The following is a 27,777-nucleotide window of genomic DNA, read 5'->3' as shown; positions in this document are numbered from 1 at the left end:
CTATCATTATTTGTCAGTTGGTCAGGTCCTCATGCGTTCCGCACGACAAGGAACTACTACGGTCCAGAACTACCGAAGAAGCGCCGGTGTGAGAATATCAGTGATCGGTTTCATCCTGTCCTCCATTTGATAGTATTGGTTTCTTTGTCGTCATGCTTGGTGCTGATCTCTTGATAAGGACCCGATACTTCCTACGAGTCGCGACAAGCAGCCGTTTGCGCCGTCTCATGCCGAGTCAGTGAGGGAAAAAGAAAACCTCCAACGTGATACGTAAGAGGGATCGCCGCCGGGGGATGGAGCCAAGATGCCCTAGCATTGCGATCTTGCCGATCTTTCCCCACCGAAAGCGTCATGGGCTAGTCACCATGGCGCCGATGCTCATCTGGTACCTGTTCGGGGAGGGCACGGAAGGGTCAGTGTGCACTACACAGTGTCCACTAGTAGTAAGTTGGATCTGTGCGTTGAGTTGAAGCAAGAAAGGGGATGGATTCCAGCGCAACCAATCTATCATCAGTTATGTATTGTACTCGCTTACTTCGTTCTCAAGGACGTTGGCAACTTTACATGGTGAAATGCAAGTCCAGTAGTAAGTGCTATGGCCAGACTCGTGCTCTTTGGACAAGGTATGCCTCTTGTTACACAACATATGCCATACCTCCCTACTATTAAATGGAACCACGTTCCGTTCGTTGAATTTTAGGTGTACCACGCAAAACCTCGGGTCTGTGGAGCGGATCCTCGGTCCTGGAACCATCATTTGCCCTTATTACTCTGCTTTGTCTCCCTCTCGGGACGAACTCTGAATTAGCCATGATATCTGTAAGGATTGGCACTGGCACTACTGCTGAGGTTAGGTAGTTTCTACTTGGATGCTTACGGGGTACCGTACTCCTCTAAATTCTTTGTTCACCAGGGTTTGGAGACGTCCGAGCACACCAAGTTCAGGGATTGTCATGGAGCTATTTAGACTAGCAATCATCATGATTCGACCGCCATTTAATAAGAAGCGCTACTAGACTAGATCTCTATTCTCGACTTGGAGGATCTCCGCGTCTCCTTGCTTAGTCCAGTTCGTATCCAGGAACTATGGATGAACTCTGTCTATAACTAGTTACCAAAAGAGACACCTGTCGTCATTATAGGGACAACAGATAGTAGCAGCCTCTGTCTTGAGGTCTAGATAATTCTCGACGTCTGAAAAAACATATTCTGTTCATGTGGTGGAGAATAATTACTACATAGATTTGAAGTTCGGCGGAAAAAAAATGAAGGAAAGAAAAAAGAAACTCCGATAAGGGGAATCGAACCCCTGGCTGGCGTGTGAGAGACGCCGATGTTAGCCACTACACCATATCGGATCTTGTTGAGTAACCCACACACTTATGGCAATATAAGCCTATCTATGCAGAAATCTGGTAACTAAAAGCCGTTCAAAGCCCCATTCCACCTAATTCCCACGATGTAAGATGAACCGACCTTATAATGAAGAAATAAGTCTTCTATATTCTACTTAAGAACGAATAACCTTACTTGCACTTAAATCGTTATCTGTATCAAGCTATCGTATCTTACCTATGATAATATGGGTGTTGGGTATGTCTCAGTGCAGAATGGATATATATAAAAGTAGCGGGTGGTTGTTCTCGACAACTCACATAGACACTATCGATGATGGCAAAATAAACACTAGTACGCATAACAACAAAACCAACAGACCGAGAGTCACTGGCACCTACCGTACACCCAACACATAGTCGATCAAGGCGCCCGTTTGATCCTGTCGTCTATCCTAGTACTGGCAAGGCACCACAGGTATACCCGCAACATATCCATATAAAGCTTGAGTTTCGAGCCCCAAACACCATGTCTGGGCAGACTTGCGACCTCCCCTGCAGCTGATGAGCGTGAGGCTATTAGCAGGGGCTGTCTATTATATGAGGGGTGTGTCACTGAATGCTACCTAGGTAGCCATCTTACATTCTCTGGGATCACAAAATACAGCACTCTACCACTAGAATACTCAAACGGTTGATGCTATTGACTTGGGAGGTATGGAGGGACTAGAGATGCTATATATTTGATACTAGCTAGGTAGTAGGAAGGAAATACCCTGACAGGCGATAGGAGTCGGTTGAACATTTGAACATTAGCATTTTATGTTAAACTCTGGTCCATAGAGCCATAAGCGGGCAGGTTCTTCAACAAGCATCCGATATGGTGTAGTGGCTAACATCGGCGTCTCTCACACGCCAGCCAGGGGTTCGATTCCCCTTATCGGAGTTTCTTTTTTTTCGTGCCCTTTTTTTTTTATTCTCCACCGTGTGTCCAGAATAATAATAACAACAGTTACGTCAAAGTAAAGAATCTGCACCGTCGTTTTTCAAACGTGTGGAACCCTCTAGTCCACGGGAATATTGTTCATGGCCAATGAACGAGTCCCCATTGACGACTATTTTAGCGCTTCTTCAGTGCATTATTCCAGAACCGGCATTTCTCCGAAGTTCCCTTGCCTTGCCTTGAGGTTAGGAGTACCCAATAATAGTATATTGTCGCCGAGTGTGATGCGTTTGAGATGTCCCTCAGCTTATACCCCGATCCATTCCTGGTGGACCCGATCCAAATCCCAAGCAGGATTTCGTCAGGCTAAAATGGTCTACCGATTTCGGCTCAAGCAGATCATTTTCATCATTGATATTGATTGTTAGGACAGGTACCCGATACGACGAGAGTATCATACATACTCCCTCCCCGAGACAATTGGTGACTCTGACTCTCTGTCAAATACATAGAGCCCCTCCTCGTGGCAAGGTTATTCCTGTCTGACATTGTGGTTATAGGCGAGGTTTCGAGAGGTATAATAATCCATTGATCGACGTGCTTACTCCGTCCTTCTGCATGGGCCCCGCCCACATATCCCACCGTATAGGTGGCGTCAGTGTTCACTGTTTAGGTAGGTTTAACGTACTCTCCCGCTGTAGTTGGTTGCCAGTCATCGCCAGGATAATCCTCGGGGGCCGGGACCTGTATACCTCAGACAAGGTGATATACAATGCGGCTTCTGTGTTGGGATACAAGATGTTCATCATCATCTCCGCCCTGGTCAGGATGATGAACTCCTTCAGCTTTTCTAGATAATTAGTCCTATAGCCTCTCACTGTGATGTCAGATCGATGTAGAACTTGTCTAGGTGTAGTGACTGTAGGAGGATACACTATACAGTGATATTAAATTGTACTATAATGCCATATAGTCACGTATAACTGACTATCATGACAGGGAAGTAAATGGTAGTTGTTTAATAGAAAACCTAGGCAGTCAACAGACATAGTACTAGATATCCTAATCATTCAAAAAAAGGAGAGAGGAAAGAAAGCAAGAACGTCAGAAATTAGAAGAAGCACAAAAAAAGGCATGAAAAAAAGAACTCCGATAAGGGGAATCGAACCCCTGGCTGGCGTGTGAGAGACGCCGATGTTAGCCACTACACCATATCGGATGCTTGTTGAAAGGGACTAAATTTATGACATTATATTCCTTTTTTCTTGATGCTCCAGACAAACAAGGATCTCCATTGCTAGCATTCGTTCTACTTGATCTTACAGTGTAGTTACGAGATAACCACTCCAACGAGGCATGGATTCTGAATCGAGATTATTATTAAATGCGATGTCATTTTTTAGGATAGTATCTATCCCTGCAGTGATTGATATGTACGTATATCCTCTCGTCTAAAATATACCATGGTAAAAGCAACTCCTGTTAGCCATTAGCAAACAAAAAAGATCGTTACTAGCAAGACAGATCGTGGTCGAAGAAAAGGCCGAAAATAGAGCAAGAGAGGAAGGAAGAAATCTAAGAGAAACGATGCTTGTCTAGATCGGCTCATCTCGCGGTTCTATCAGAATCTCGTTCACAGCGACGTGTGCTGGTTGACGCAGCGCGTAGACGATCGAGTTGGCGACATCTTCTGGGTCGAGGATCTGTGCCCCAGTGGGCTCTCCGTACTTTTTGATCGCCTCGGCATCCGTGGACATGCCTAAAAGCTCCGTCGCCGTGTTACCGGGCTGGACGCTGGTCACGCGCAGTCCACTGCCTGCCGTTTCGAGCCGCAGCGATTGCAGCGTGGCCTCGACGAAGAACTTGCTGGCCGAGTAGACGCCCAGGCCCGGGAACACTTTACGGCCCGCGTCGGACGAGATGGCGACGATGTGACCGCTACCGCGCGAGAGCATGCCCGGCACGATGGACGAAAGACAGTGGAGAAGACCCTTGCAGTTCACATCGACGGTGCGCTCCCACTCGTCTGTCTGCACATTTGCCATCATAGTGAAGTACATGACCCCAGCGCAGGCGACGAGAATGTCGACGGGTCCGAGCTGGTCATTGGCTGCACGGAAGAGGGCCTCGACCTGTGCCTTGTCGGTGACGTCGGTCTGGCGGATGACCACCTTGCCTTCGTGGATCGCGAGCTTGCGCTTGGTGGCTTCGAGAACCTCGAGGCGCCGAGCACCAAGTGCGACGTGACAGCCTTCCTTTGCTAGAGCGGCCGCGACTGCGGCTCCAATGCCAGAAGACGCACCGGTGATGACGGCAACCTTGCCGCTCAGCGGGCCACGGGAGGCAGGCTTTGCAGTTCCGTTGAGGGCACTCTGCTGTGCTGGGGGCCGTGGGAGCCAGCCCCTGGCGAACCAATGACGCGTGTACGTCTCCAGCAGAACGCGGTCGACCTTGGGCCGTTCAACGGCCGAGCGGAAGGGTCTCGTGGCGGCGTTGTCCAGTACGACGATGCCCCGGAGGAACTCGACCGTCGGCATGCCACTACGAAGAATGTCGACCGTGAAGGCACCGTCACCACCTTTGACGTTGCCTCGTTTGGAGGTCCACAGCGCAACCCACTCATCCCAGCCGAGCCGCTGGGTGGGGTATCCGAGCTCGTTCAGGGCGTCAAAAACGGCTCGTGTATCGACAGGGTTCGGGTCACCGAGGTGGAACACGACCTGTTCCGCCTGGGTTTGATTGGCGAGGTGGATGATGGCCTTGCTAACAAAGTCCACGGGAGTCATCTCAGCACGCCAGCCCTCGACGTCGGGGGCATAGCCGAGCTTGACTGACTCCACGATCAACGCGGACAGGAGATCCCAGGCATTTGCAGCGCCGGTGACACTATGCCCGCTGATTGTGCCCGCTCGGTGGATTTTCACTGGCAATCCTCGACGGCCGGCCTCGAGAACGAGCTGCTCGGCAACCCACTTGGTCTGTCCGTATCCATCGAGCAACTTGGCGGGAACGTCGTCGACATCGAGCATAGTCGTCTCGGGCCAGCCACTCTCACCAGACGGGGGCAAGACTCCGTTGGTGGACACATATTGCACCGTGGCGCCTGCCTTGCATGCCAGACGCAGGATTTCTCGCGTCCCGCCCACGTTAGCGCCTCGTAGGGCGGCATATGGGTACACCAGGTTCACGGTCGCAGCGGCATGGATGATGACCTGGACACGTTCGGCGAGCTCTCCAAAGGCTTCCCGCGAGAGACCAAAGCGAGATCGAGAAAGGTTGCCCGGGAGCACCTCGACACGCTCCATGATCGAATCGCGCCAGAGGCCCATGTCAAGCAGGTTCCGGCGGATCCTGGCCACACCGCCGGCCCTATCATCATCTTCGGGATTGTTGAAACGGACCAGACAGATGATGTGAGCCGAAGTGCTCTCCAACAGATCGTTCAGTAGAAAGGCACCCAGGTACCCAGTGACACCGGTCAAGAGGATCGTATTGGCGTCGTTGACCGAACAGATCTGCACACTTGGCGAAGGTCTGATGTCTTCATCGAGAGCGGCGTCTGCACGTAAGACAGCTGGTAGGTCTGCTTGCACTGCCGCAGTATGTCCATCTCTGATCGCACGAATTGTTTCCAGATGACCGTTGAGGGTTGTATTGTCTGCAAGACGAGCAATGGGGACAGCGAAGCCGAAGACTTTCGACAGTCTGGAAGCAAGATCGGCAAGCGAGAGGGAATGTCCACCCAGATCAAAGAAATCATCGGTCGGCTTCAAGAGCGACCGTGAAGTTTTCAGGGTTGCTGCCCAGATCAAAGCGACCTCATCAATATTGACCGGGTCCTTTTCCTTTCCAGCAGCCGGGCTGGTGCCATTGACGGGGCTCGGAGTTGGCGGCGGGGGGAGGTGTTTTAGGTCGACCTTGCCCGAGACCTCGTGGGTGGGGAGCTCATCCAGTTCCACCCACAGAGCTGGGATCATATAGAGTGCCAGATAGGGCGAAAGGATACGACGCGCCGCAGGGCTGTGGCCTGATTCATTGACCTCGAGAGCAGGACGATCGGCGGAAGCTTCCTTATTGTCGCGGACGACATAGGCAACAAGCTGACGCTCTAGGCCCTCACCGTGAGGCACAACAGCACAGCGACTGACGGCGAGGTGCTTGACGATATCATTTTCGACCTTGCCAGGAACAACAGAGTAACCGCGGAGCTTGATCATGGCTCCAACACGACCGGTAATCTCAAGCAGTCCCGACGGAAGAATCCGCGCTAGATCCCCGGTTCTGTACATACGAGCATCTGGTGTAGGATTGAAGGTATCTGGCGTGAACGCCCGAGCCGTGGTCTCAGGCCGGTTGATGTATCCCCGAGCCAGGAGAGGACCACCAACAAAGAGTTCGCCGCTGGTGCCCTCGGGGACCTTCTGGCCACTTTCGTCCAGAATGTATGTGTGTTCAGGGTCCAGGGGCGGGCCAACGGGGCAGTAAGTGGCCTCGTCATCCAGCATCTCCCGAATATCTCCACAGGCAATCTCGTGAGTCTCGCAGGCGCTGTAACAGTTGAGAAGACGTGTGTTTGGAAGGGCTTTGATGGCCCGTCGGGCCAGATCGGCGCTCACCACCTCTCCGTTCAGCCACAAAGTGCGCAACTCTGGCAGGCGGGCTCCGATGCGGGAGTGACGGGCAAGGACAGTGGCCAGCAGGGTAGGGGTCATCAGAGTCTCGGTGATACGCTTGGCGGCCAGTAGGTCGACGAGCGCAGCGGGATCATAGCTCGCATCGTCCGGCACCGCTACGACGGTGGCTCCCCGCAGCAGGGGACGCAAGATCTCCCAGATGAAGAAGACGTTGCAAGCGACACGGTCTCCCGGTTGGAGATCCTGGATGTCAAATCTCAGATCATACGAAAGCACGGGGGCGCGATGCGGATTCGCGATTCCCTTGGGTTTACCCGTGGTACCTGACGAATACGACACAAAGGCCAGGCGGTCCAAGTCATGGTCGGACGGCAAGGGCTCGGGCTCTTTGGTATGGCCGTTGGCATCCTTGGCCGGCTCGTCAAGAACGACCAGCGGAACGCTGGCTTTGATCTTCCCGACTTCCGCCCGATGGGTGACCACCACGGCTGGGTTGGCATCGTCGAGCACATCCGCCAGCAGATCGGGCGGGTACGCCAGCTCCAGCACCAGGAACGCGCCCCCCGCACGCAGGGCAGCCAAACAGGCGATCACATAATGCGCACTGCGCGGCAGCAGCACGCCAACCAGGCTGTCTCGACTCACCCCGTAGCTCCGCAGGCGCTGGGCAAGAGCGTCCACCTCGCGGTCCAGCTCCGCATATGTATATGTGGCCGTGTGGTCTTCCAACGCAGGGGCGTCCGGGGTCTTGAGAGCCTGCTGTCTGAACAGAGCAGCCAAGTCTTTGGAGGTGTCGATGACGGCCATGGTGGGCTTGGCTGGCTGGCTGGTTAGTATTAGTGTTACGCGGGAGAAGATGTGGGCTGGAGGGACAACCTGGCGGGGACTCCCAGGGGAGCTGTTTGTCAAGAGACGGGCACGGTGCAGATCCAATATACTAGAGATCAATCATGAAGTTAGATGATGGGCTTCACAGTTGATTCGGACCGTGAAGGGCGATGGAGGGGAGCTCACCCAAGGGCCGTCGACGTTTTGTTGAGGAGGGGAAGAAAGTGTTGATTTCCAGGTTTTTTTTTAATTTCTTGATTTTCTTTGCTTATCGTTTTCCTCACTGGGACGCCTGCTCCGAAAGGGGTTTAGAGCGGTTGGTATCGCACGTGTAGCGCTAGCCCGGTAGAGCCTAGGCTGTGTTTATGCCTCAGGCATTATATACTGCCTCAGGCATGACTATTTTCTCAGCTTCAAGGCAGATTCTTTTGTGAGTCGGCAATAGGAGATATTGAACTGGCTGGGTAGATAATTTAAAAGAGACTATAGCAGTGATATACCTATAATATATAGGTTAGGCACTAGTAGATGAATAAAGAGGAAATGAATAATATATAGTCTACTACCCAGTCTGATGCACAGATCCATATACTGGCAGGGATATCTCTATAGTGTAGCTATTAGATTTTAATGATAGACCATAGATACCCAGTAGTCACCTGATGGTCACCTGCCTCACCGAGCTCCTCTTAATTTTATCTTTTCTGACTTTCTTCACCACTACCTCCTCCCCTGACTCTTCCTGCGTGCTCGATGGAAGGAGAACGCAGTCTACATTGACAAATGCCTCAAATATCAACAGAAATAGCACCTCGTTGCTTCTCATCTCGAACGCCTCCCACTGCAGCCGCATTCACGAACACAGTACGTTGAGTTGGATTCACAATACCCACCACTCGCAGAAGAGCATGGTATCCCAAGCTGACCAGATTGGTGTATTTGACCTTCCCATCCATCACACCCTCATATGCCCGTTGCAGACCATCCCAGGCGACAGTCTCCTTCCCGTACCCACCATGCACATGTCCAAACACATGGAGACAGGGTTTCCGCTGTGCTGACCACAACCACTCCCGAAGGAACTGGCACCCGAACCGCCCTAGATCCAGATGCGTCCGGGGTGGACCGTGTGTGACGAGGATGTCAAGGTTGGCGGGTATTGAAATATCGTCCCATATATTTTCGGCTCGGGCGTACTGGAAGACCCAGTTCCCGTGTTTCGGCGTATACGGGGACCCGAATACCTTTAGGCGTCTGCAACCAAGGTCTAGAGTCACAGAGGAGTTTTCCAGGTAGTGAAGGGATCTCCAGTCAATGGATCTCTCTGTCAATTGCTTCTGGTCAAGACACAGTTCATGGTTCCCTGCAATCACGACCTTGAACCGGTGTGGCTGGCTGTGAAGCCATTCGATCTGTGCTTCGAGCTCTGCCCGAGTCCCCGATTGGGTCAGGTCGCCGGCATGGATTAGGATATCTCCATCTGGCAAGGCGGGCTGGGTGTTGTGTGTGTCTGAAATACACACCACGCGGACGGGTTGTTCATTGATATGGCTTCTTTCAGCGCGGAGGGAAAAATGGCGGTAGATCAGTTCTGCGATCACTGTGACGGGGGACCTGAGCAGGCGTCTCCGGATACTCTCCTGCTCTGAGCGACGAAGAAGGGCATCTAAGCCTGTTTCATTGCCTCCGAATTCCATATTTTAGATAGACGGTCGGGCTGTAGTATCTATGAAAACGATGTTGTCATTCTGGTTGAAGACTAGGCAACAGAGGATGGAAATAACATAATGATTATATAATCGTCGTAAAATGTAGTTTAGTAAAGACCGCGGTTTAAGCCATTAATAGGATAATTCGAGTCAATATTATGCTTCCACATTTACCAAGGTTTAAGTGAATTGTCCTATGTTCTGCAGGAATTGAGCCATATCAAGAAGAGGATACCTCAACAACTAAACCGATACTTATTCTCTGCAAATAACAATAGAGTATTTCCACCTACTGATCGCTCCATAGCCACAGGTCCTGCAGTTCGTCCCCCGTAGTACTTGCGTTCAGCTCATTTGCAGCGGAAAGCATCTGGTTCAAGGAGAGGCCGAAATACCGCCAATCAAAGAGCATCTCCTCGTCTGGGACCGAGTTTGCCGACGAGGGAACAGGATGATCCAACATCTCAACAAAGGGGGATGGATTGGAGGAGGATCGAAGAGGCGTCGCTAGGTGGAGGTGCTGCTGCTGCTGCGCTCCCTCTCCATGTGCAGGAGGTTGTTCTTGAGCTTGCCTGAGCGGACGGGCGAGGTCTTCCAGAAGTTCGATCTCAGACTTGCGGAGCTGGGCCACGCGGCTTCCTCGTGCGATCATCTCGTCCAGGACACTGAAGCCCATGTCTCGGTAGGTTTGGTCGGGGAGCGCGGCGGGGAGGATGGCGGCAACAAGGGTGAGGATGAAGGAGGCAGAGAAGGCGTTTTCTAAATCGAAGGGCAAGAAGCTCTCTGCGCTTGTTAACACTCTTATTCCTTCTATTTTTACGAGGAAAACCTTTAATACCAAGAATATTGTGCTCCCGAAGGGCAATAAGTAGTCGCAGGGATTTTGTGGCAGATTCAACGCATGCATGGATCAGCGTCCGAACCGGAGACGAAAGTTGGCCCAGAGTCTCATCGTCGTTGAAGCAGGCGAGGCGTTCCCAGAGAAGACTAAGCACAAGAGGCCGAACGGTGACAATGATGCACTTGCTTGTCAGTGATACTCATACACACATTCTTATAGTAAACAGACCTGATGGCATGCTAGCTTCAACCGCGTGGCTACACCAGAAAGTGTTTCGACCGAGCTGTGAAACCGGTGGGCAAAGACTTCCTCGAGCTGTCGCGTGAAGCCCGTCATTTCATGCAGGACAGAACGCACTCTGCCAAGGAAGATGCCGCCGAGTTTTCCATCCACGGCGTAGACAGCTGTTGGAAGTCAATGATGCATAACTCTCTCTCAAAAGTGATAAGAATGTAACATACTGTTCAAGGCACGAGAAATCACTTGTGAAATCTTGACATGTAGACTTACCGCCGCGGCTTCCTGAGAACATATTCTGATATCCCACGGCGTAGCTGTCATGTCCTCGTCGTTGACAGCGTTCGGAGCCCCGATCAGAGCAGAGAATTTCCGATCTAGGATGTATACCGTCCACCAGATCTTATTGCATCGTTCAACGTGTCTCTCCCCCAGCTGCTCGACGGGGAGTGCGCGATGGAAACCCTCGACGAGGGCAATGCGCATAGCGTGGCCAATCTATTCTCCAATCAGAATGGAGATCACAGTGATTAGAAAAGAGAGACGGAAATACATAGCAGTAGGCGGAGTCCCTCAAGTCAATCGAGTGAAAATATAGTGCCACTAAGGCTAGCAGCTCCACGGCTAAGATCGGGTCATGCCAAAGTGCAGTGATGTCTGGCAACAGAGCCATAGCCCGAGTGAAGAATCGGGTCCAGGATGAAAGGTTTGTGCCAGTGCGGACAGGGGTAAGAATGGCTTCCCCGAATGCGAGAACAACCAGAAACTGGACATACCATATTCGCGCTTCAATGGCTTTGACAGGGGCATTGCTATAGAACTCATGCAGGTTTCTCACAAACTCGTCTTCGTCGATGAGATGCCACAGCGGGTTCAGATGGAACTGGACCGTCTTAAGCATGTATATCGCGTATTCAAGGGAGGGTAGACCACTGAGATCAGGCGGGTCATTGGCCCTCGCTTGGTCCCAGTGCAGTTGATATGCATCGCCGTCGACCGCAAGAGGAATCGGGCTGGTATTGTCGGGATTCAGTCGGTCCCGAATAATGCTCAATACCCGTCGACTGAATGACCAGGTCGATGTAGGACCAAGGCACACTACCCGTTGGCTGTCAGCATATTCCCAGCGTCATAAGGTATGAGGGATGCATTACGCCACGCTCGCTGACGTCCAGTATTCTTCAGATAGCGCGGGGCGACCAGTAGATTCGACTCGAATCGGGTTTCGCTGGGGCGACTATGTGCGGCAGACTCACTGCTCTGCTCGCTTGCCCTGGGGGATTCCAAGACTGTTTCTTCTAGAGAAATGAGCTTTCAGAAACGACTAATGAAACAGAATATCTTACCGCCATCAGAGCACAGCAGACCTCCTCGAATTAACCGAAGACGCTTTGCAGATGCAGGGGAGGATTGCCGCTGGAATTCGTCCAATTTACGTTTCATGGATAGAAATAGCCTAATATCATTTTAGAAAATACAACTTGAACAGAAAGAAACGAATGAATATACTCCTCCGACACGGCAATCTTTTTATCTTCCTGGAAATGACATTCCAGTCGTCGCTGCTGACACTTGTCACACGGATGCATGCCCGAGCATCGCACCTTGCGAGCACGACACCGCTGGCATCTATAGAAGATCAGCAGGGAATCAAGAATCAATAGGCTTTCAGGGCTGACTCACGCATTGGCAGCTCGTCGAGGAGTCTTTCCGTTCATTATCTTCGACTTGGTGAGTTGGGCGAACGACACACTGATAAGACAATGATACTACCAAAGGATCCCTACCCCGCATTCATCAAGAAGCCACTCGGTAGAACTGCGAATAATAAAACAATACTAGGCTCGATGGCATGTGCCATTACTTGAAGCAGGTCTTTTAGAACGTGTATTCACACGGGTGGAACTGTCTCAGTGGGAATAACGTTCTGTCACCGAAAAAGCCGGTTGACAGCTATATAAAATGTATAGTATCGCCTATCTATCCACGTTTCTGGTAGATCACTGACTCATAGTACTGCTCCCAGGGAATTCTAAACGTCTAGAACCGTCTCAAAGGAAGGCGAGGCATCGGGGCTTGGTAGGAGATACCTGATACAGCCAACTAGTCAGTATAAAAACGCAACAATAAATAGGTAAATGAGTTCACCAGACATCAAGAAAACTGATGTACTGTACATTCTCCATCCCCCAACTTCTTATCCCTTTCTATCGTGCCGGGTGAGCGCTGTAGCCTTGCTGACTGGCATTGGAGACCGGTACTAGGCGAGGGCCTGCTCCGTTTTTCTTCTTCTTGTCCGAACGAACCTTGAGGATGAAAGGGATTGCGAGACACATGGTATTGGATGGAATAGTGAATCACTTTCAAGTCTGAAAAGAAAGTTGGCTGTCAGATTGTAGAGTCAACGACTTAGGCAAGATGCTGAAGATTGTGTTCGTCCCCAGCACAAGGCCGAGAATCTTGACATCTTTATACTCCTTCTTCAGCTGGCTGGTCATCATCCTGATGCATCTCGAAGGTGTTAAACGAACGCGGCTGTGTCTTAACGAGCATCCGTAGATTGAATTTCCTTCCATCTTCAGCTTATCTTGAAGCGAAACCGATAGCGAAACCGATATACGAAGGCGGTGAGTAATCTGTCCATTCACAGCGCGGCATCGATTAAGGCCCCCCAAGCCGGAGAGCGGTGGACCAATCATAACGCGGGTGCCTGATAGTCCTCGTACAGCTCATTTTGGCAGCGCCTGAGGCTGCCATCTAGTCATCATGGGAGAGGGGTTTAAATATGGGCTCGAAGCCTCCCTGGAGGTTCAGCCATCAAATCCAACTTTAGAGAGAGGTTCATTTCCTTACTATACGATATCATACACTTCAGCTTCAGTCCACTGCAATGGATCTTCGCACCAGAGCCGTCCAGGGCGTCGCGGCAGGCATCGGCCTGGTCTCGGAGAGCGTCAGCGCACACAAGGCGAGGAAGCAAAAGGCGGCCAGACAGAGAGACAGTGGGAGTAGCTCGCCGGTAGACCGGGAAGAAGCTATTGGGGAGGAGCAAAGGGAGGTGGATGAATGCCATGAGCTCCAGTGGGAGCTCGACGAGGTGCAGGATCAGCTGTGTGGCCGACCAGAGTCGACCAGCACTGTGATCACCGACGAAGACACAGTAAATGGTGATACCGATACTATCAGCCTGGCAGAATCGTTTGCTCGCAACTATCCTCCACCGTCATATACCGAGACGCCTCAACTACCGTGTCCTGTGGTGCTGCCCCAGCGCAGACCCAAGTCACAGATGCGAGGGTTTATTCGCGCATATTCTCCGGTCCTTCAGGACTTTGGCATCGACGAGTCAATGTTCCTCGAATTTCTCGAGACGTCGAATAAGGCGTGTCAGGCTTCTCCGTGGATTCAAGCCGTCAATCTTGCCTCGATCGGGACGATGTTCATGCCCACGTTGACTGGGTTCCTCGTCTCGGCTGCGATCCAGATAGCCACGAATATGGCGATGGCAGCTGAGGGCAGACGCAAGTGAGTAATCTCTTTATGGCGCCCTGGTGAACAAATGATCCGTTTCTAACTAATAGACAGGACCAACGCCTACTTTGACAAGATAAACGACAGCTTCTTCCGTCCGCGCGGTCTATACTGTCTTATCATGACGTGGAATCCCGAGTCTGCCGATCCGTACGCGACGTTTAACTTGAATTCCACCGTAATGACCGCGATGGACCGGGGCGGGTCTGACATGTTCGGCAAGCTGCGACATAAATTCAAAACCGCCAACGCCGACACGTATGGCAACCTACCCTTCCCGGAAACAGCGCCGCTTGTATTCCCTGTTCTCGACCAGCTCCCCGATGATGAAGAGATTCAGAAGAAGCTTAGCAAGCTCAAGAAGCAGAAACAGTTTGCCTCTGATTACTGGGACCGGAGAGCCCGTGCTAAATTTGTAAGTATTGGAAAAAAAAAGTCCGCTACAGCTGCAAGTACTGACTGCCCAGGCACTGGAAAACCCAGACAGCGAACTCAACATGGGCCCGAAGCCTATCTTCACCTCTCGCTACGCCGACCCTTCCCACCCGGCAAGTAGCGGATCCCTGCTGGGACTGGTCACAGGGGGATACCTCACAGAAGAGAAGCTATCCAACCTGAAGGGCCGCGGGACACTCAGTCAGTTGACTGCCAGCCGTGGTAGCGGTGGATCTGCTCCATACGGCCAACGAGGCGGAGGACTCGGTGATTTAGTTTCCACCATCACCTCGTTGAAAAACGGAAGAGGTATTTCGAGTTCTTCTGCAATAAACACAAAACCGTCATTGTCGAGCAGAGTCAGTGGTGGATTAGGCGGCGGGCTTACAGGTGTAAGCCCGCTGGGTTTCGTGCAAAAGGTTCTCAAGAAGGTATGTTTTTTCTCTCTTCTAAATACATAGATAGTCATGACTTGCTAACCCCGTTCCAGAAAGTTGTATACTTGATGATCGTCAATATGCCGTCCGAAGAGGAAATGCAGGCGGCAAGAGAGGCCTTGTCATTGTGACAGGAGACATCGCGATGAGAATTATTTCGGTTTACAGCGTCAAGACCTCCCAAGGTTCATGATTAAGAAAATTGTAGTTGAAAAGCAAAAAGCGAAGGACATAGCAGTAATGACACCTATAGAAATGCAGTCATCTCCGTTGGAAGCCTGAATGGACTACTCAAGTAACATATTATGGCAATCTCTGCTCTTCTCACGATGAATACTTTCCCCATATCAATCCAGACCCTTTTCATCTATTCGTTCGTTCTGGTAGTATTTTTCAAGGCTTGATGGGATGTTTCTTGGGCGAGGAGGTGGGCCAGTGAGAAATGATCGCCGACAGTAGGTGCGTGATGATAAGACAACATATCAGTACCCCCATATGATAAGTGCTGGAATGAATATAAATAGGAAAAAAATGTAGGATAAAAAGATATCTATTGCGTTTATTGCTTGAGCAGAGACTAGAAAGATTCAAGCAATGATGTCCAGGAAGGAAGACTTGATGCAGTGCCGAGAGGTCTATATAGTTAATTATATGAGGTCATCGCACTACACTTGCGTGGTACAATGACTGGTACTAGACAAGAAGAAGACAGCAATATATCTGATTTAATCAGGTAGCAATACAGGAGCCATAGTCCTTGGAGAACAAGGAAGAGCATCTGGTTGTATCTATGACAATCCAATGACTGTAATATGTAGATAGTTGATTCCTGGTAGAAATAATCAGGTCAGTCAAGACTGCATTATTCAGTGGTTACAGCCCATTCACTAATTTTTTCTAATATAATATCTAGCTAGGTAAGTAGGTAGGTAATACCTAGGTCTGAGGTATATAATGTACACATATGGTACTTCTACTTGAAGCTATAGTATACATATAGTAGATCTACTGATATCATGGACTTAGATATGTAATTATTTATTAACGATCAATATACACCTAAATTATAGTCTACATCATTTAATTAGGTTGATATTTTACTATTTGGCTCTGTATGTGTATCTCGATTCCCTCCCTCCCTTTATGAAAAAATCAAGTTTTTGTGAGCCGCGAAAAGAGTCGTTTTCTGATTTTGACAACTGACTCATCTCACCTCAGTCATCTTCATTCGACCCAATTTACCATCAATCTTCGCTGCTTTATTTATTCATTTTCTATTATATTCTTATAGACAAGAAAAATGAAGCCCAACCACCGATTCCGGTTGCTGGAAGATACCCCGCGCGCCAGCAAGACAACCATCAACATCGCGGGGTTCCACGTATACCTGTACGGCGTGGACGAGCTGACACCACAGCAAAGGAAAGATACCACTGTCCTTTTTCATGTGCACGGACGGACGAGATCGTACAAGGACTCCGAAGCCGTGGCGCACCAGCTGCTGCATGATGTGAGGGAGCGGCGCAGCCCGGCAACCATGGGAGGACTCGTCGTCGCGACTTTTGATAACCGGAACCACGGGGCGAGGGCGGTACGTTTAGCTATCCTTCCCATGGATCCTGTTGCTGATATATAATCTGTTTCTAGATCGATACCCTCTCAATGTGAGTTAAAATGTGATTAATCTGGACAAAAACTCATCGACTTCAAGCCAGGACTGGAAGGCCTCAAATCCTCGACATGCGTAAGTTTTGACACTGACTGGTGATCTATTAATGCTGATTCAAGCAGGCAGGATATGCTGTCCACTATCGGTGATTTCTTCCATTCCAGAAATTATATCTTTGCTGTCTATCTAACACAAGTAGACGGAATTGTGAGTGACGCACAGATCGTCATCAAATACCTCGCAGCATACGTCGACGGGCTCTTCACCCCGGCACGGTTCATCGCCAGCGGTGTGTCTCTTGGCGGCCATGTGTCGTGGAATCTTCTCGCCCAGGAACCACGCATTACAGATGCGGTCATCGTCATCGGGTCTCCGAATCTGACGGACATGATGCTCGACCGTCTGGGTGGGTACAAGTCCCCTTCCGAGGTTCCCACAGACACCAAAGAGTGGCCCAAGGCGATTGAAAAGCTCTACCTGGACCGGGATGCCAGTCTGGAACGGATCTCGGGAAAGAATATTCTGATCTTGAACGGGGCAGTGGACCCGCTTGTACCTAGTCGGTTCACGCATGCCTGGATGGACAAGTACGCGGGGAATAATAAGGTCACATTTATCGAACAGGAGGAGACTGGGCATAATCTGACTTACCAGATGATGGATCACACAGTGAATTGGTTGCTGCAGGTCTTGAACTAGTGGTCTCTTCCTGAGAGTATCTCCAAGTAGGCACCTAGTGAATTGATCATTACATACTACATGTGACCTGATAGAGGTTTGCCTTCTATTAAGGGAAGAAAGTAGTCAAAGGTCCGGCTTCTGTACCAACCTAAGTTGATGGATGGTGGTGGGTGTTGCCTAGTAAAGACTAGGCAACCGAGTGCCTTTTCTCTTCTCCTCAGCGCGTCTCCCTAATAACTTCATCTATCATCCATCTCTCTTCCACATCCACACTATTTAGCCTACATCAGACGAAAGAGATTCCTCCCTCAAGATGGTGGAATCCGAAGTTTTTCTAAAATTATCAAAGGCTACTACGAAACATCAGGAAATCCAAGTTATCTTTCGAGACCCCAAAAATGGAGGCAGCAGAAGGTTTCTTCCAGACCGCTGCGAGCGTGATCCATCATTTCCGAGTGATGGCGTGGGTTCTGTGATTCGCGTACATGGTGCTGATGATGGGCGGGGGTGTCTTGCCATGGATGGAGAGATGGTAAGATATCAATACTGAATAAGCCCTGAACTAGTCATCTACTAATTTCCGATGGTGTTAGTGATCGGGTAAAGAGGGAGGCCACAGAACGGCAGGATATGGCCAGGAGGCGGGAAGGAAAGGAGAGCAGAAGAAGGGAGGAGGCAGAAAGGCAGGCCGAGAAGGAGAAAAATAAGGAGGAGGAAGAGAGGTGGAGAAGAGAGGCCAGCAGGCCCAGCGCCTCGAAGTTCTTGAAGAACGAAACAAGGAGCTGGAGACAATTTTCTCGCGATTTCGAGGAAGCATGGCCGCTCTGGCCAAGGAGGTGACCCCCTTATCCAAGGGAAAGGTGGCTAGAGGGGCCAAGGGTGCCCGGCCGACGTGGAGGCCATAATTTGAGTAAGTCAAGGTCTGAGTGATCAAGTGCAGTCTGAAACTAATCTTATATCAGCCGAGCTAGTTGATTCGTCGTTTGGACATGCATGTTTTATGCTAGTATTCTACTATCTAGGCATTCTTCAGCAAGAAAATCTTATCTTTAACTGTATGATTGAGGTGGTACGGAGATCATAGCCTAACCTACTCGATGATGGAAAAAACAGTGGATCTGCTACTAGAAGACTGAGGGTAGTTCTTAAAGAAACATAGCATCAAAGGGATATTGAGCTTACATACAGTCTCATAGGAGGGGGGGTGTGGTTGTATCACGGCTCTATAGTAGATACTTAGCTAATTATATAGGTTGATAATGGCTCTTGGTAGATGATTCCTATACAAAAATATCATATAGACGTTCCAAAGCCTCTTTGACTCGTAATATCTCTTTGGCAATCCTTAATACTCGGGCTTTGTATCTCTCCTCCGGTGGAGTTCCCGATTCGGAAAGGGGCGATAACTGATACACGTGACTTCAACCCCGCGCTTAGTCATTCATGATAAGGCGAGAGGGAAAAAAAATCAAAATCATCCAACATTTCGAGGGCAAATTTTTCCAAGGTCCACGACCACTTCATCTAACCAACTACGAAGCCGTTTTCCAGATCTACAATGGAGTTGGACCCCCCGATGCCGATGGCCCCGCTGGCCGACGCACAATCGGCCGTGCCGACGTAAGAAAGATGCTCCTATTCCAACCATGAAGAAAGGTTCATTCAAACAGTTGCTGACATGGTCTGCCTAGGACGCTTTGCTACAACTGCGGGGCTCCGTTAACAGGGACGACGCTGTGCAATGACTGCATGAAATCATCGGTCGACATTTCCCAGGGTATCCAACGCGAGGCGGCCCTCAACTACTGCCGTGACTGCGAGCGTTGGCTCCTCCCCCCCGCCAGCTGGACGGTCGCCGCTCTCGAGTCGCGAGAGCTGCTGGCACTCTGCCTGAAGAAATTGAAGCGGTTGAATAAGGTCCGGGTCATCGATGCGAGCTTCATTTGGACCGAGCCCCATTCTCGACGAATCAAGGTCAAGATCACGGTGCAGGATTCGGTCAACGACGGCGTCATCCTCCAGCAGAGCTTCGAGGTCACATATATTGTTATGGCTCAGCAGTGCCCCGACTGCGCCAAGTCGTACACGCAAAACACCTGGCGGGCGAGTGTCCAGGTTCGGCAGAACGTCCTGCACAAGCGCACATTCCTCTACCTCGAGCAACTTATCCTCCGCAAGAATGCGCACCAGGATACCATCAACATCAAGGAGGCCCGGAACGGTATTGATTTCTTCTTCGGGCAACGGAATCACGCAGAGGCTTTCATCAACTTCCTCAACACGGCGATTCCCGTCGAGGTCACAAAATCCCAGCAGATCATCTCCGAAGATATCCACACTTCGACCAAGTCGTACAAGTTCACGTACTCGGTGAAGATCGTCCCGATCTGCAAGGACGACCTCGTCGCGCTGCCGATTCCGCTGGCCAAGCAACTCGGCAACATCTCTCCGCTTCTGCTCTGCTCTCGGATCGGTACCTCGATCACCTTCCTCGACCCTAGCACGCTACAGGTGGCCGATCTCAACTCGAAGATCTACTGGCGCGCACCGTTCACGTCTCTCGCCGAGGCGAATGACCTGGTGGAATTTATTGTTCTCGACATCGAGCCTACCGGCCAGGCTCACGGAAAATGGGTACTTCTCTCTCTCTCTTACGTATACTTTCCGAAGCAAAACTGACGATTCTAGCATTTGTCAGAGGTGACCGTCGCCCGGGCGACAGATCTCAGTGGCGACAGCCAGTACTTCACGCGGACACATCTTGGCAACCTGCTCCACCCCGGTGACTCCGTGCTGGGATACATGATGACGGGGACGAACTTCAACAACTCGGAATTCGACAAGATCGAGCAGTCCAAGGCGTACGGGTCGACGATCCCGGACGTGGTGCTAGTGAAGAAGCACTACCCGAACCGACAGAAGAAGAACCGGCGCAACTGGAAGCTGAAGCGGATGGCGAAGGATGAAGGCGAGCTGGTCAAGACGGACTTTGACCAGCGGCGCGTGGAGAACGAGTTCGAGATGTTCCTGCGGGATGTGGAAGAAGACGAGGAACTACGCGCCACGCTGGCCCTCTACAAGGATAACAAGATCAAGCAGAGCCGCGATCGGGATGCCATGAGCGTGGCGGACACGGATATGTCCGAGGGCGACGGGGTTCCCAAGATCAATATGGACGAGTTGCTGGATGACTTTGACGATCTCGATATTGATGACGACATGCAAGAGGAGTAAAGAAGAAAGAAGAAAGAAATAAAAAGAAGGATACGGATATGGATATGGATATGGATACCCCATGATAGTTAGTTACCAGTTACCTATACATATTCAGAATGACTTATGCAACAACGAGACGAAAAGCATCTTCAATGAATCGGCTTTTTTAAACATATGCATTTCAAACTTTGATAGCTGCAAGTTATGGTAGCTACGTGCTGTTGAAATTTTGTCTGTTGATGACTCCTATCAATTGCCGATGAATCATTCGCTCGTATTACTTCCAGTTACACAGCCCAGGCGCCCACTCGCGACTCAGCCTCATATCGTCTAGATTTCTAATGACTTGACTTTCTACCTACTGCCATTCTGAATTTGAAATAATACTTAGAACAAAATATCATCATGGCATCTCTTCGCAACTTCCTCCTTCAACCCGCGCGCAATGCAACCCTACGCCGAATCGACTTCACGCAGACGACACCGCCCATCCCAGCATTCAAAGACCACTTCGCCGTGGTGATCGACGACTTCATGACTGAGGCTGAATGCAAGGAACTGCTGCGGCTCGCGACCACGACGGGACCCTGGGAGCGCGCCATGATCAACGTCGGCAACGGGAAGCAGACCATGTCCGTCGAGACGCGCGACTGCGGCCGCATCATATGGGACAACCCGGAGATTGCGCAGCGGATCTTCGACCGACTGGTACCCTTTTTCCGCGAGTGTGGGCTTGAGGAGATCCGCAACCAACCGCTCGTGACGGGGTTAGGCTCCGCACGACGCGGCGAGGTGTTCCATCTCAGCCAGCTGAACGAGCGGCTTCGCTTCCTCCGCTACGAGGGAGGGGAGTACTTCCGTCCGCACTGGGATGGATGCTACCTCACGCCTGACGGGTCGGAGCGGTCACTGTATACGATCCATCTGTACCTGGATGGGAGTGGAGAGCAGGACATCCAGGAGCTAGAAAAGGCGATCAAGAAGCTGTCGAAGCATCCTCAACAGCCACGAAGAGAGGAAGATGAAGGGAGGACAGACAGAGCAGAGACCGAGACGCTGCTCGGGGGAGCAACCTCCTTCACGGACAGCTGGACGACTGAGGACGCGGTGCGTGTCTTCCCACGCGCCGGGTCGGTGCTTATCTTCCAGCAGCGCAATCTGCTGCACGGGGGGGACGACGTGTTTCGTGGGGTTAAGCACACGATGCGGACAGATCTCATGTATCGGGTGGTTGAGTAAGTAGCTGTATTAGCAGATACCTTATTCTGAGATGGTTACCTGGTAGACAGAGTAATAGAAATGGTAGAGTGGAATAAGGGCTGTGTTTTATGGCTGCCTAAAGTGCGCCTGTAACCATCCCCGAAGTAGCGTAGCGCAGTCGATCTGTAATTGCCTCAGGCTGTGTCAGCCTTGCTTTTCTTCATATTTATTAGTGAACTCGCTTCTATTTCCTATTAGCATCTACTGGTATTCGTGAAGGATCGATTCTGTTGTTTTTTCCACCTGCCTTGGGACCAGCGTGTTATCTAATACGGAGTGAATATAAATACGCTGTTCGATCTCGAGCTGTCAAGCTACACAATAACTCCAGGAGTTCACTATTGAATTGACAAATTACAATGGCCGCCCCCTCATACCCTGAACGTTTGCTCGAACGCGTCCGGATCGGCTTCGTCGCGACCCCCCACCTGCTGCACGACTTCCTCGAATGGCAGGTTCCAGCCCTGATCGTTACTGTGGTTATCGTCAGCGGGGTATTCTTGTTTATCCGCTTGTTTCTCCTGTTCATATTCCATCAAACACCCGAGGATAAGGAGCGGCAGGAGAAGAGGGAGGAAGCAGAACGCGCGCTGAAGCGGGAGCTCGACCAGCAGCTTTCGAAGCAGACCGGCCTTTGTTCAGCTGGTGCAAGGGAGAGAGTGAGATTGGAAATTCAAGTGCTCCAGAAGATGCTGAATGAGAGAATCGACATGCTTGTCAAGGCTGGGTAGGAGGAATTTTGTGGGATTGAGATTGTTGTCTCGCTGTTACTGCCCACTCTTAGGAATTCACCATATTCTCCAGCTCCATATAAGACCGCTTGTCAGAAACATGAAACTAGAAAACTCAATAGAATTTCGTATTCGGGGGCAGTCCTTCAGCCTGGTCCTCTCTCTATATTCCTTGTCAGCATGCTAAATGCTTTTCATACAATAGATAGGCAACAATAGATCTCTTACCAATGCATCTCCAATCCCCTTCACAAGTGCGAATTCATGGTCACAGCGAGCCTGCTGCTCACTTCCAAGGTCGGTAAAGGTGGTGGAAACATCAAAGTCGGTCCAGACCAGCCGGTCAGGGTTCCCACGGACAAGGAGGAGATTCCGGGGCCAGACGTCTCGGTGGTGAACGCCCGCCTGGCGTATCTCCTTCATCCCCTCAACTGCCTGCGGATAGAGCGCATCCGAGTAGTTCACGCAGTTCAAGCTCTCTGCATTGGGAAGGTATTCTAGCAGTATTGCGCTCGGCTGTAACTTGTCGTGGGTGAAATGCTGCAAGGCAGGATGGAATAAAACCGGGTCCACTCGATCGAGGTAGCCGTAGAATTTTGGAATGAAACCGCTCTCACAGGCACCAGAGGCGAGGAGTTTCTTGTATGCATTTGATTCGCAGCGAAATCGGTTCAGATCGCGGCCTTTCTCGGTATACCCAGGGTCGCCGTTGTCGTGGAAAACCTTCAATACGTAGGTTTGTCCATCCAGATCAACCTCAAATATTGAAGATGCATCAGAGCGCGTAATCTCTTTGATAATCTTGATTCTCGATGGATCTATCTCCATCAAGGCAGCCTTTCTTGGATGCATCGTTGTTATGAAAGAAGTTGTTAGTGAGAGTCGTTGACTCAATCTCGTCTGGACTGATTGGTGGATTCCAATTAGGCTAGGAGGTACCTGTACCTACTCATCACCATGACACTTCTTGACTGCATTCACCCTCTACAATCGTCCTCTATTTCTACCGTTTTATGCTTCTAATCCTCGTCTATTCATCATTAATCATGCCCCTTACCTGGTTCAGCAAAGAGACGATCGCCCCCGGCACAACGATCCAGCTCAACGAGACTAGCTGGACAATCGTCCAGAAGATCAACGAACACAAACTACAGATCGACGAGGCTGGCATCATCCCCGGCTGGGTTGGGTATAACTATCCCTCGTACAGCTGCGTGCTACTGCTCGTCCATCTGAAACACGACCGTCGCGTGACATCCTCGGCGTTTATGCGCATCTACCTGCAGGTCCCCAACGAAGGCACCGAAGTCGAGCCTTCGCGCACCCGCGCACAGCAGGCCTGCGAGTTTATACCCCCTGAATTGAAGGCGTTGAGACAATTCACCAGGGCCCAGTCTGCGTATACTCCTCGTCTCCTGGACTACCGGGTCGGGAAACAAGATGAATCCGGCCTTGTCCCGCACGGCTTCATGGTCTGGATGGTCTGGGAGAAGGTGCCCGGAAACCAACTGGGCGACGCAATTGGAAATTCCGTGTTCTGGCAGTTGGAAAGCGAGGAACGTCGGCAGATTCGGGTGGCCTTTGAGGCTGGATACAAGTATACAATACCTCGAGTAAGGAACTTCGCTGACAAAATTTATAGGGACCTCCTTAGAAATGGCTTCGAACCGTCCTTTGGCTCACCAAAGAATCTGGCCTGGGATGCAGAGAGGCGACCACTGTACTTTGTCGGCTTCCATGATTGTGACACAACAGAGGGCGAGGAATGGACACCGGCGGAGTTTGCAGTGTATTCCCTGGCTATACCGCCCAAGTCGTCTCGCTGGTATGAATCAGAATGGGAGGAGGATTTCTCTACTTGGGAGTATTGATTGCCCTTTGTCATCTGCCCTTTTCTCTGGCTAGCTCTATCAAGTAATTAATCGCCAGGATTTAAGATGGGATAGAATAGAAGTGGTGAATAATAGAATATAGGTGAAAATTATAAGCAGACTTCTTTATAAAAGACATAATTAGATATAGATGATGGGACATATAAAAGGCTCATTAACTAGATTCCCACCATATTTTTCTATCTTCCACCATTGAAAAGGATCTCTCTATTCACTTATAGAAATAGTAGAATTTCAGGTAAATAATAATAAGATATAAAAGATATATGTACTGAATAAGGACTACTTCTTTTATTCTAGGGCTGCCTATAACACCTGCATGCCTTAGGCTACAACAATATATTATGGCCTAAGGCATAAAAATAATCACGTGATCACAGGTATTTTGGAATTTAACCTGGTCCGCTACTCCGTACAGTGTAGTATACACTCTACTCCGTAGTAATTCAGTCCAATATCATAGCTAGGCCTGTTAGCCTCACTTATCTATGTAGTGCCAGTAATCTCTGTCCTTCGGCCCTTCCTCGGTCAAGTCATCGGCAATGCCGAAATGCTTGCCGAATGCTTATTCCGTTCTGACTCCATAATGGCACCCAGTCAGGAATCACCCTTTTACCATCGGCCGGTGACCAGTTAGTAAGCTCTGCCATCGGACCGAGTCCATTATTGAATTCCTATTATCAATCCGACCGACACTGGCCCGAAACGGTTGGGGTCGGTTTCTTCGGTCTTCTTCCCCGTTCACGGCTTGCTGTGTTCCGTGCGCGCGTTCTGTCTGTCTGTCTCCACGCCGGACGTTGGCCGAGACGGAGAAAGAAATATTTCATTGGGATTCCCGGTGTCCTCATTCAGGTCGATCCGTGTAGCAAAAATCTGCCCTTTTGCTTTTCTTTTTCTTTTGACAAAAAAGAATCACTTCACAAAATTGATATCGTCGATGTAGCTGTCGCTCAATAGTGCTCTTCGGCTTCTAGAAGGACCATCTCCCCAACCGAGATCGGCCTTGGCAATCAATTCAGCACACCGCGGAAACCGAGTTCCATACTCTGTAGAGGCCATGACTCCATAGTCATACTCACAGTCATACGGACTACTCCCAGGCGCACACCGGGCAGAGATGGTTCCACCGCTGAGCCACCCAGTAGTAGTCACTAGCGAGAACTGAGGTATGGCGTGGTGGGACAAATGTGGTGAAAAAGAAGAGGAAGAAGGAAAATAGGCTGGAGAAAGCAGGCAAAATGCAGTAAGGATCGGCTCACACAGATCTGGGGGTTGAGGGGAAACCTGCAAATAGTCAGCAACTGCCAAGTACAAGGGGAAAGCCCTCTTCCCTGAGGAGTAATAATAATAAGACCTTTTCTCTCTTCTTGTCTCTCCCTTCCCAAAACTTCTCACCATTTCGCTCATCATTAAAATCTCTTTCACGATCAAGTTTTCTCTCCCCTGCGTGTGATCCTAGTACCGTGTAAATGGGATCGCCGCCCAAGTTCATGGGCCTCTCCGGCCGAGCCCTGCGGATTGCCCAGGTTGCATACATCGTCGCTCCGTCGTTCATCCTCTTCGGTTACAACCAGGCCGGCCTGGGTCCGTTGAGCGGCCTCCAAAGCTGGGTTCACATGTTCCCCCAGATCGACACTGTCAACACCTCGGGCGCGCTTGAAGCACACAACTCGACCAGCAAGGGGGCTGTGGTCGCCGCATTCCAGTGCGGCGCCTTGTTTGGCGCTCTCTCCTGTGTCTACCTGGGTGACTGGCTGGGCCGCCGCAAGACCATCTTCATCGGTGCCATCCTCAGCATCATCGGTCAGGTCTTGCAAACCGCTGCGTACAGCCTGGTCCAGTTCACTGTCGGCCGTGTCATCCTAGGGTTTGGTATCGGGCAGTTCAGTGTCGCTGTGCCCGTGTGGCAGTCGGAATGCTCGGCAGCAAAGAATCGCGGCCGCCACGTCGTCGCAGACGGAATCTTCATGTGTTTGGGGTTCGCCCTCTGCAACTGGATCGACTTCGCCTGCAGCAAAATCCACTACAGTAATCTGCAATGGAGGATCCCGCTGGCCATCTCGCTGTCTGGCTCCCTCCTCATTCTCTTCACGGTCTTCCTGCTCCCGGAATCACCGCGATGGCTCGTTCGCGTCAACCGCATTGAAGAAGCGTCCCGTAACCTTGCCGCCATCCGCGGGGTTCCAGAGGAGGACGAGAGCATCCGTAATGAGATCGCGGGTATCGAATCGTCCTTGGAATTGACGGCCAACAGCGCCTCGTTGATGGAAATGTTCTCCAAGAACGACGAGGAACGCCTGCTGTACCGTTTCTGCCTCTGCGTTGGCCTGCAATTCTTCCAGCAAATGTGCGGAGGTAACCTCATCTCGGTGTACGCATCGACGATCTTCAAAGAGAACCTGGGCATGAGCTCCGAAATGTCCAGCATCCTCGCCGCATGCGCCCTGACATGGAAATTTCTCTGCAGCTTCATGGCCTTCTATTCCATCGACCGACTCGGCCGCCGGTTTATCTTCATGGTCAGCGGCACAGGCATGTGCCTGTGCATGACCGCTCTGGCCATCACTACCAGCTTCGGCTCCGAGAACAAAGCCGCCTCCATCGCTTCGGTGGTGTTCATCTTTCTCTTCAACGCCTTCTATCCCCTCGGCTTCCTGGGCGGCAACTTTCTGTACTGCACCGAAGTCGCGCCCGTGCGCCTTCGCGTGGCCATGTCCGCCATTTCCACCGCCAACCACTGGCTGTGGAATTTCGTCGTCGTGATGATCACCCCGGTCGCCCTCGACACGATCGGCTACCAGTACTATATCATGTACGCCATCCTTTCCGCCTGTATCCCCGCCATGGTCTTCTTCTTCTTCCCGGAAACCATGAACCGTAACCTGGAACTGCTCAACCATGTCTTCCGTGATGCTCCGTCGCCCTGGAGCATCGTATCCATGGCCAAACAGCTGCCAGAGGGAGACGTTACCGAAGCAGAGCTCGCGGAGATGACCAAGAACGGCAAGTTGGATGCCGGGGGCTTTTGCGAGCAGAAGGAGTCGGTTTAATCCGCCGTCACTCAATCCCCATGTTAGGGACTCATAATCTCATCTAGCGACAGCTCCCGGGAGCCTGCCTTTTGATGAATAACGCCCATCTGTTTTAAATAGTTATCATGATCAGTAAATAGTTCAACTCAGTGCATTTTTTCAAGAACGTTCGATCACCCGTAGCGGCGAGCTAGAATTCGTCAAGCTCTTGATAGCAAGCCAAGGGAGCAAATTTTCAACGACAGTTGATACGATATGAAGGATTAGACCTGTTCATATCTCTAGTCATCGGAAGAACCTTCATGATGAATGTTTACCCTGACCCATCCCACGATGTTGCCGGTTAACCGTTTGGGGAAGGCGCCTG

At 50.8% G+C, this 27,777-nt stretch overlaps 11 protein-coding genes and 3 non-coding genes across 14 annotated transcripts; 8 read left to right on the top strand and 6 right to left on the bottom strand.

The window, feature by feature from the left end:
• Positions 1 to 1,286: 1,286 nt before the first annotated feature.
• On the bottom strand, positions 1,287 to 1,358 carry ASPZODRAFT_t29. The gene has a single exon. It is a non-coding gene; the product is annotated as a tRNA-Glu (tRNA).
• Positions 1,359 to 2,208: 850 nt separating this feature from the next.
• Positions 2,209 to 2,280, top strand: ASPZODRAFT_t33. The gene has a single exon. It is a non-coding gene; the product is annotated as a tRNA-Glu (tRNA).
• A 1,144-nt stretch (positions 2,281 to 3,424) lies between these two features.
• On the bottom strand, positions 3,425 to 3,496 carry ASPZODRAFT_t28. Its single transcript has one exon. It is a non-coding gene; the product is annotated as a tRNA-Glu (tRNA).
• A 172-nt stretch (positions 3,497 to 3,668) lies between these two features.
• Positions 3,669 to 7,954, bottom strand: ASPZODRAFT_23014 (hypothetical protein). Its single transcript, XM_022727915.1, has 3 exons — positions 7,926 to 7,954; positions 7,790 to 7,848; positions 3,669 to 7,734 (listed from the first exon to the last, which is right to left on the bottom strand). The coding sequence occupies exon 3, from the start codon at positions 7,716 to 7,718 to the stop codon at positions 3,873 to 3,875; it is 3,846 nt and encodes a 1,281-aa protein (XP_022584872.1). The 5' UTR covers positions 7,719 to 7,734; positions 7,790 to 7,848; positions 7,926 to 7,954; the 3' UTR covers positions 3,669 to 3,872.
• A 349-nt stretch (positions 7,955 to 8,303) lies between these two features.
• Positions 8,304 to 9,497, bottom strand: ASPZODRAFT_128977 (hypothetical protein). Its single transcript, XM_022722169.1, has one exon. It carries the CDS (start codon positions 9,434 to 9,436, stop codon positions 8,528 to 8,530), a length of 909 nt encoding a protein of 302 aa, XP_022584871.1. The 5' UTR covers positions 9,437 to 9,497; the 3' UTR covers positions 8,304 to 8,527.
• Positions 9,498 to 9,737: 240 nt separating this feature from the next.
• Positions 9,738 to 12,244, bottom strand: ASPZODRAFT_149702 (hypothetical protein; the record flags this gene model as incomplete). The annotated part of the gene is made up of 9 exons (XM_022725515.1): positions 9,738 to 10,231; positions 10,287 to 10,470; positions 10,518 to 10,693; positions 10,751 to 11,024; positions 11,080 to 11,624; positions 11,681 to 11,799; positions 11,908 to 11,982; positions 12,036 to 12,155; positions 12,210 to 12,244. The coding sequence occupies 9 exons, from the start codon at positions 12,242 to 12,244 to the stop codon at positions 9,738 to 9,740; spliced, it is 2,022 nt and encodes a 673-aa protein (XP_022584870.1).
• Positions 12,245 to 13,416: 1,172 nt separating this feature from the next.
• Positions 13,417 to 15,060, top strand: ASPZODRAFT_58063 (hypothetical protein; the record flags this gene model as incomplete). The annotated part of the gene is made up of 4 exons (XM_022728740.1): positions 13,417 to 14,051; positions 14,112 to 14,472; positions 14,525 to 14,923; positions 14,983 to 15,060. The coding sequence occupies 4 exons, from the start codon at positions 13,417 to 13,419 to the stop codon at positions 15,058 to 15,060; spliced, it is 1,473 nt and encodes a 490-aa protein (XP_022584869.1).
• A 552-nt stretch (positions 15,061 to 15,612) lies between these two features.
• Positions 15,613 to 17,507, top strand: ASPZODRAFT_164322 (hypothetical protein; the record flags this gene model as incomplete). The annotated part of the gene is made up of 8 exons (XM_022726666.1): positions 15,613 to 15,662; positions 15,766 to 15,775; positions 16,018 to 16,041; positions 16,221 to 16,520; positions 16,577 to 16,592; positions 16,640 to 16,673; positions 16,721 to 16,743; positions 16,798 to 17,507. The coding sequence occupies 8 exons, from the start codon at positions 15,613 to 15,615 to the stop codon at positions 17,295 to 17,297; spliced, it is 957 nt and encodes a 318-aa protein (XP_022584868.1). The 3' UTR covers positions 17,298 to 17,507.
• Positions 17,508 to 17,646: 139 nt separating this feature from the next.
• On the top strand, positions 17,647 to 18,189 carry ASPZODRAFT_128974 (hypothetical protein). Its single transcript, XM_022722168.1, has 2 exons — positions 17,647 to 17,811; positions 17,873 to 18,189. Exons 1-2 carry the CDS (start codon positions 17,774 to 17,776, stop codon positions 18,117 to 18,119), a joined length of 285 nt encoding a protein of 94 aa, XP_022584867.1. The 5' UTR covers positions 17,647 to 17,773; the 3' UTR covers positions 18,120 to 18,189.
• Positions 18,190 to 18,766: 577 nt separating this feature from the next.
• Positions 18,767 to 20,659, top strand: ASPZODRAFT_128971 (hypothetical protein). Its single transcript, XM_022722167.1, has 3 exons — positions 18,767 to 18,899; positions 18,971 to 19,913; positions 19,968 to 20,659. Exons 1-3 carry the CDS (start codon positions 18,838 to 18,840, stop codon positions 20,511 to 20,513), a joined length of 1,551 nt encoding a protein of 516 aa, XP_022584866.1. The 5' UTR covers positions 18,767 to 18,837; the 3' UTR covers positions 20,514 to 20,659.
• Positions 20,660 to 20,844: 185 nt separating this feature from the next.
• ASPZODRAFT_23008 (hypothetical protein) lies at positions 20,845 to 21,803 on the top strand. The gene has a single exon (XM_022727914.1). It carries the CDS (start codon positions 20,901 to 20,903, stop codon positions 21,732 to 21,734), a length of 834 nt encoding a protein of 277 aa, XP_022584865.1. The 5' UTR covers positions 20,845 to 20,900; the 3' UTR covers positions 21,735 to 21,803.
• Positions 21,804 to 22,155: 352 nt separating this feature from the next.
• ASPZODRAFT_157240 (hypothetical protein) lies at positions 22,156 to 23,338 on the bottom strand (the record flags this gene model as incomplete). The annotated part of the gene is made up of 2 exons (XM_022726305.1): positions 22,156 to 22,649; positions 22,715 to 23,338. 2 exons carry the CDS (start codon positions 23,336 to 23,338, stop codon positions 22,602 to 22,604), a joined length of 672 nt encoding a protein of 223 aa, XP_022584864.1. The 3' UTR covers positions 22,156 to 22,601.
• Positions 23,339 to 23,464: 126 nt separating this feature from the next.
• ASPZODRAFT_128970 (hypothetical protein) lies at positions 23,465 to 24,463 on the top strand. The gene has a single exon (XM_022722166.1). The coding sequence runs from the start codon at positions 23,533 to 23,535 to the stop codon at positions 24,355 to 24,357; it is 825 nt and encodes a 274-aa protein (XP_022584863.1). The 5' UTR covers positions 23,465 to 23,532; the 3' UTR covers positions 24,358 to 24,463.
• Positions 24,464 to 25,730: 1,267 nt separating this feature from the next.
• On the top strand, positions 25,731 to 27,692 carry ASPZODRAFT_128967 (hypothetical protein). Its single transcript, XM_022722165.1, has one exon. The coding sequence runs from the start codon at positions 25,848 to 25,850 to the stop codon at positions 27,426 to 27,428; it is 1,581 nt and encodes a 526-aa protein (XP_022584862.1). The 5' UTR covers positions 25,731 to 25,847; the 3' UTR covers positions 27,429 to 27,692.
• Positions 27,693 to 27,777: the final 85 nt, after the last annotated feature.

The sequence above is a fragment of the Penicilliopsis zonata genome, assembly GCF_001890105.1.
Source record: "Penicilliopsis zonata CBS 506.65 unplaced genomic scaffold ASPZOscaffold_2, whole genome shotgun sequence".
Classification (NCBI taxonomy): Eukaryota; Fungi; Ascomycota; class Eurotiomycetes; order Eurotiales; family Aspergillaceae; genus Penicilliopsis; species Penicilliopsis zonata.
The sequence above is the reverse complement of the archived record's forward strand: the minus strand, read 5'-3'. Positions and strand labels throughout refer to the sequence as shown.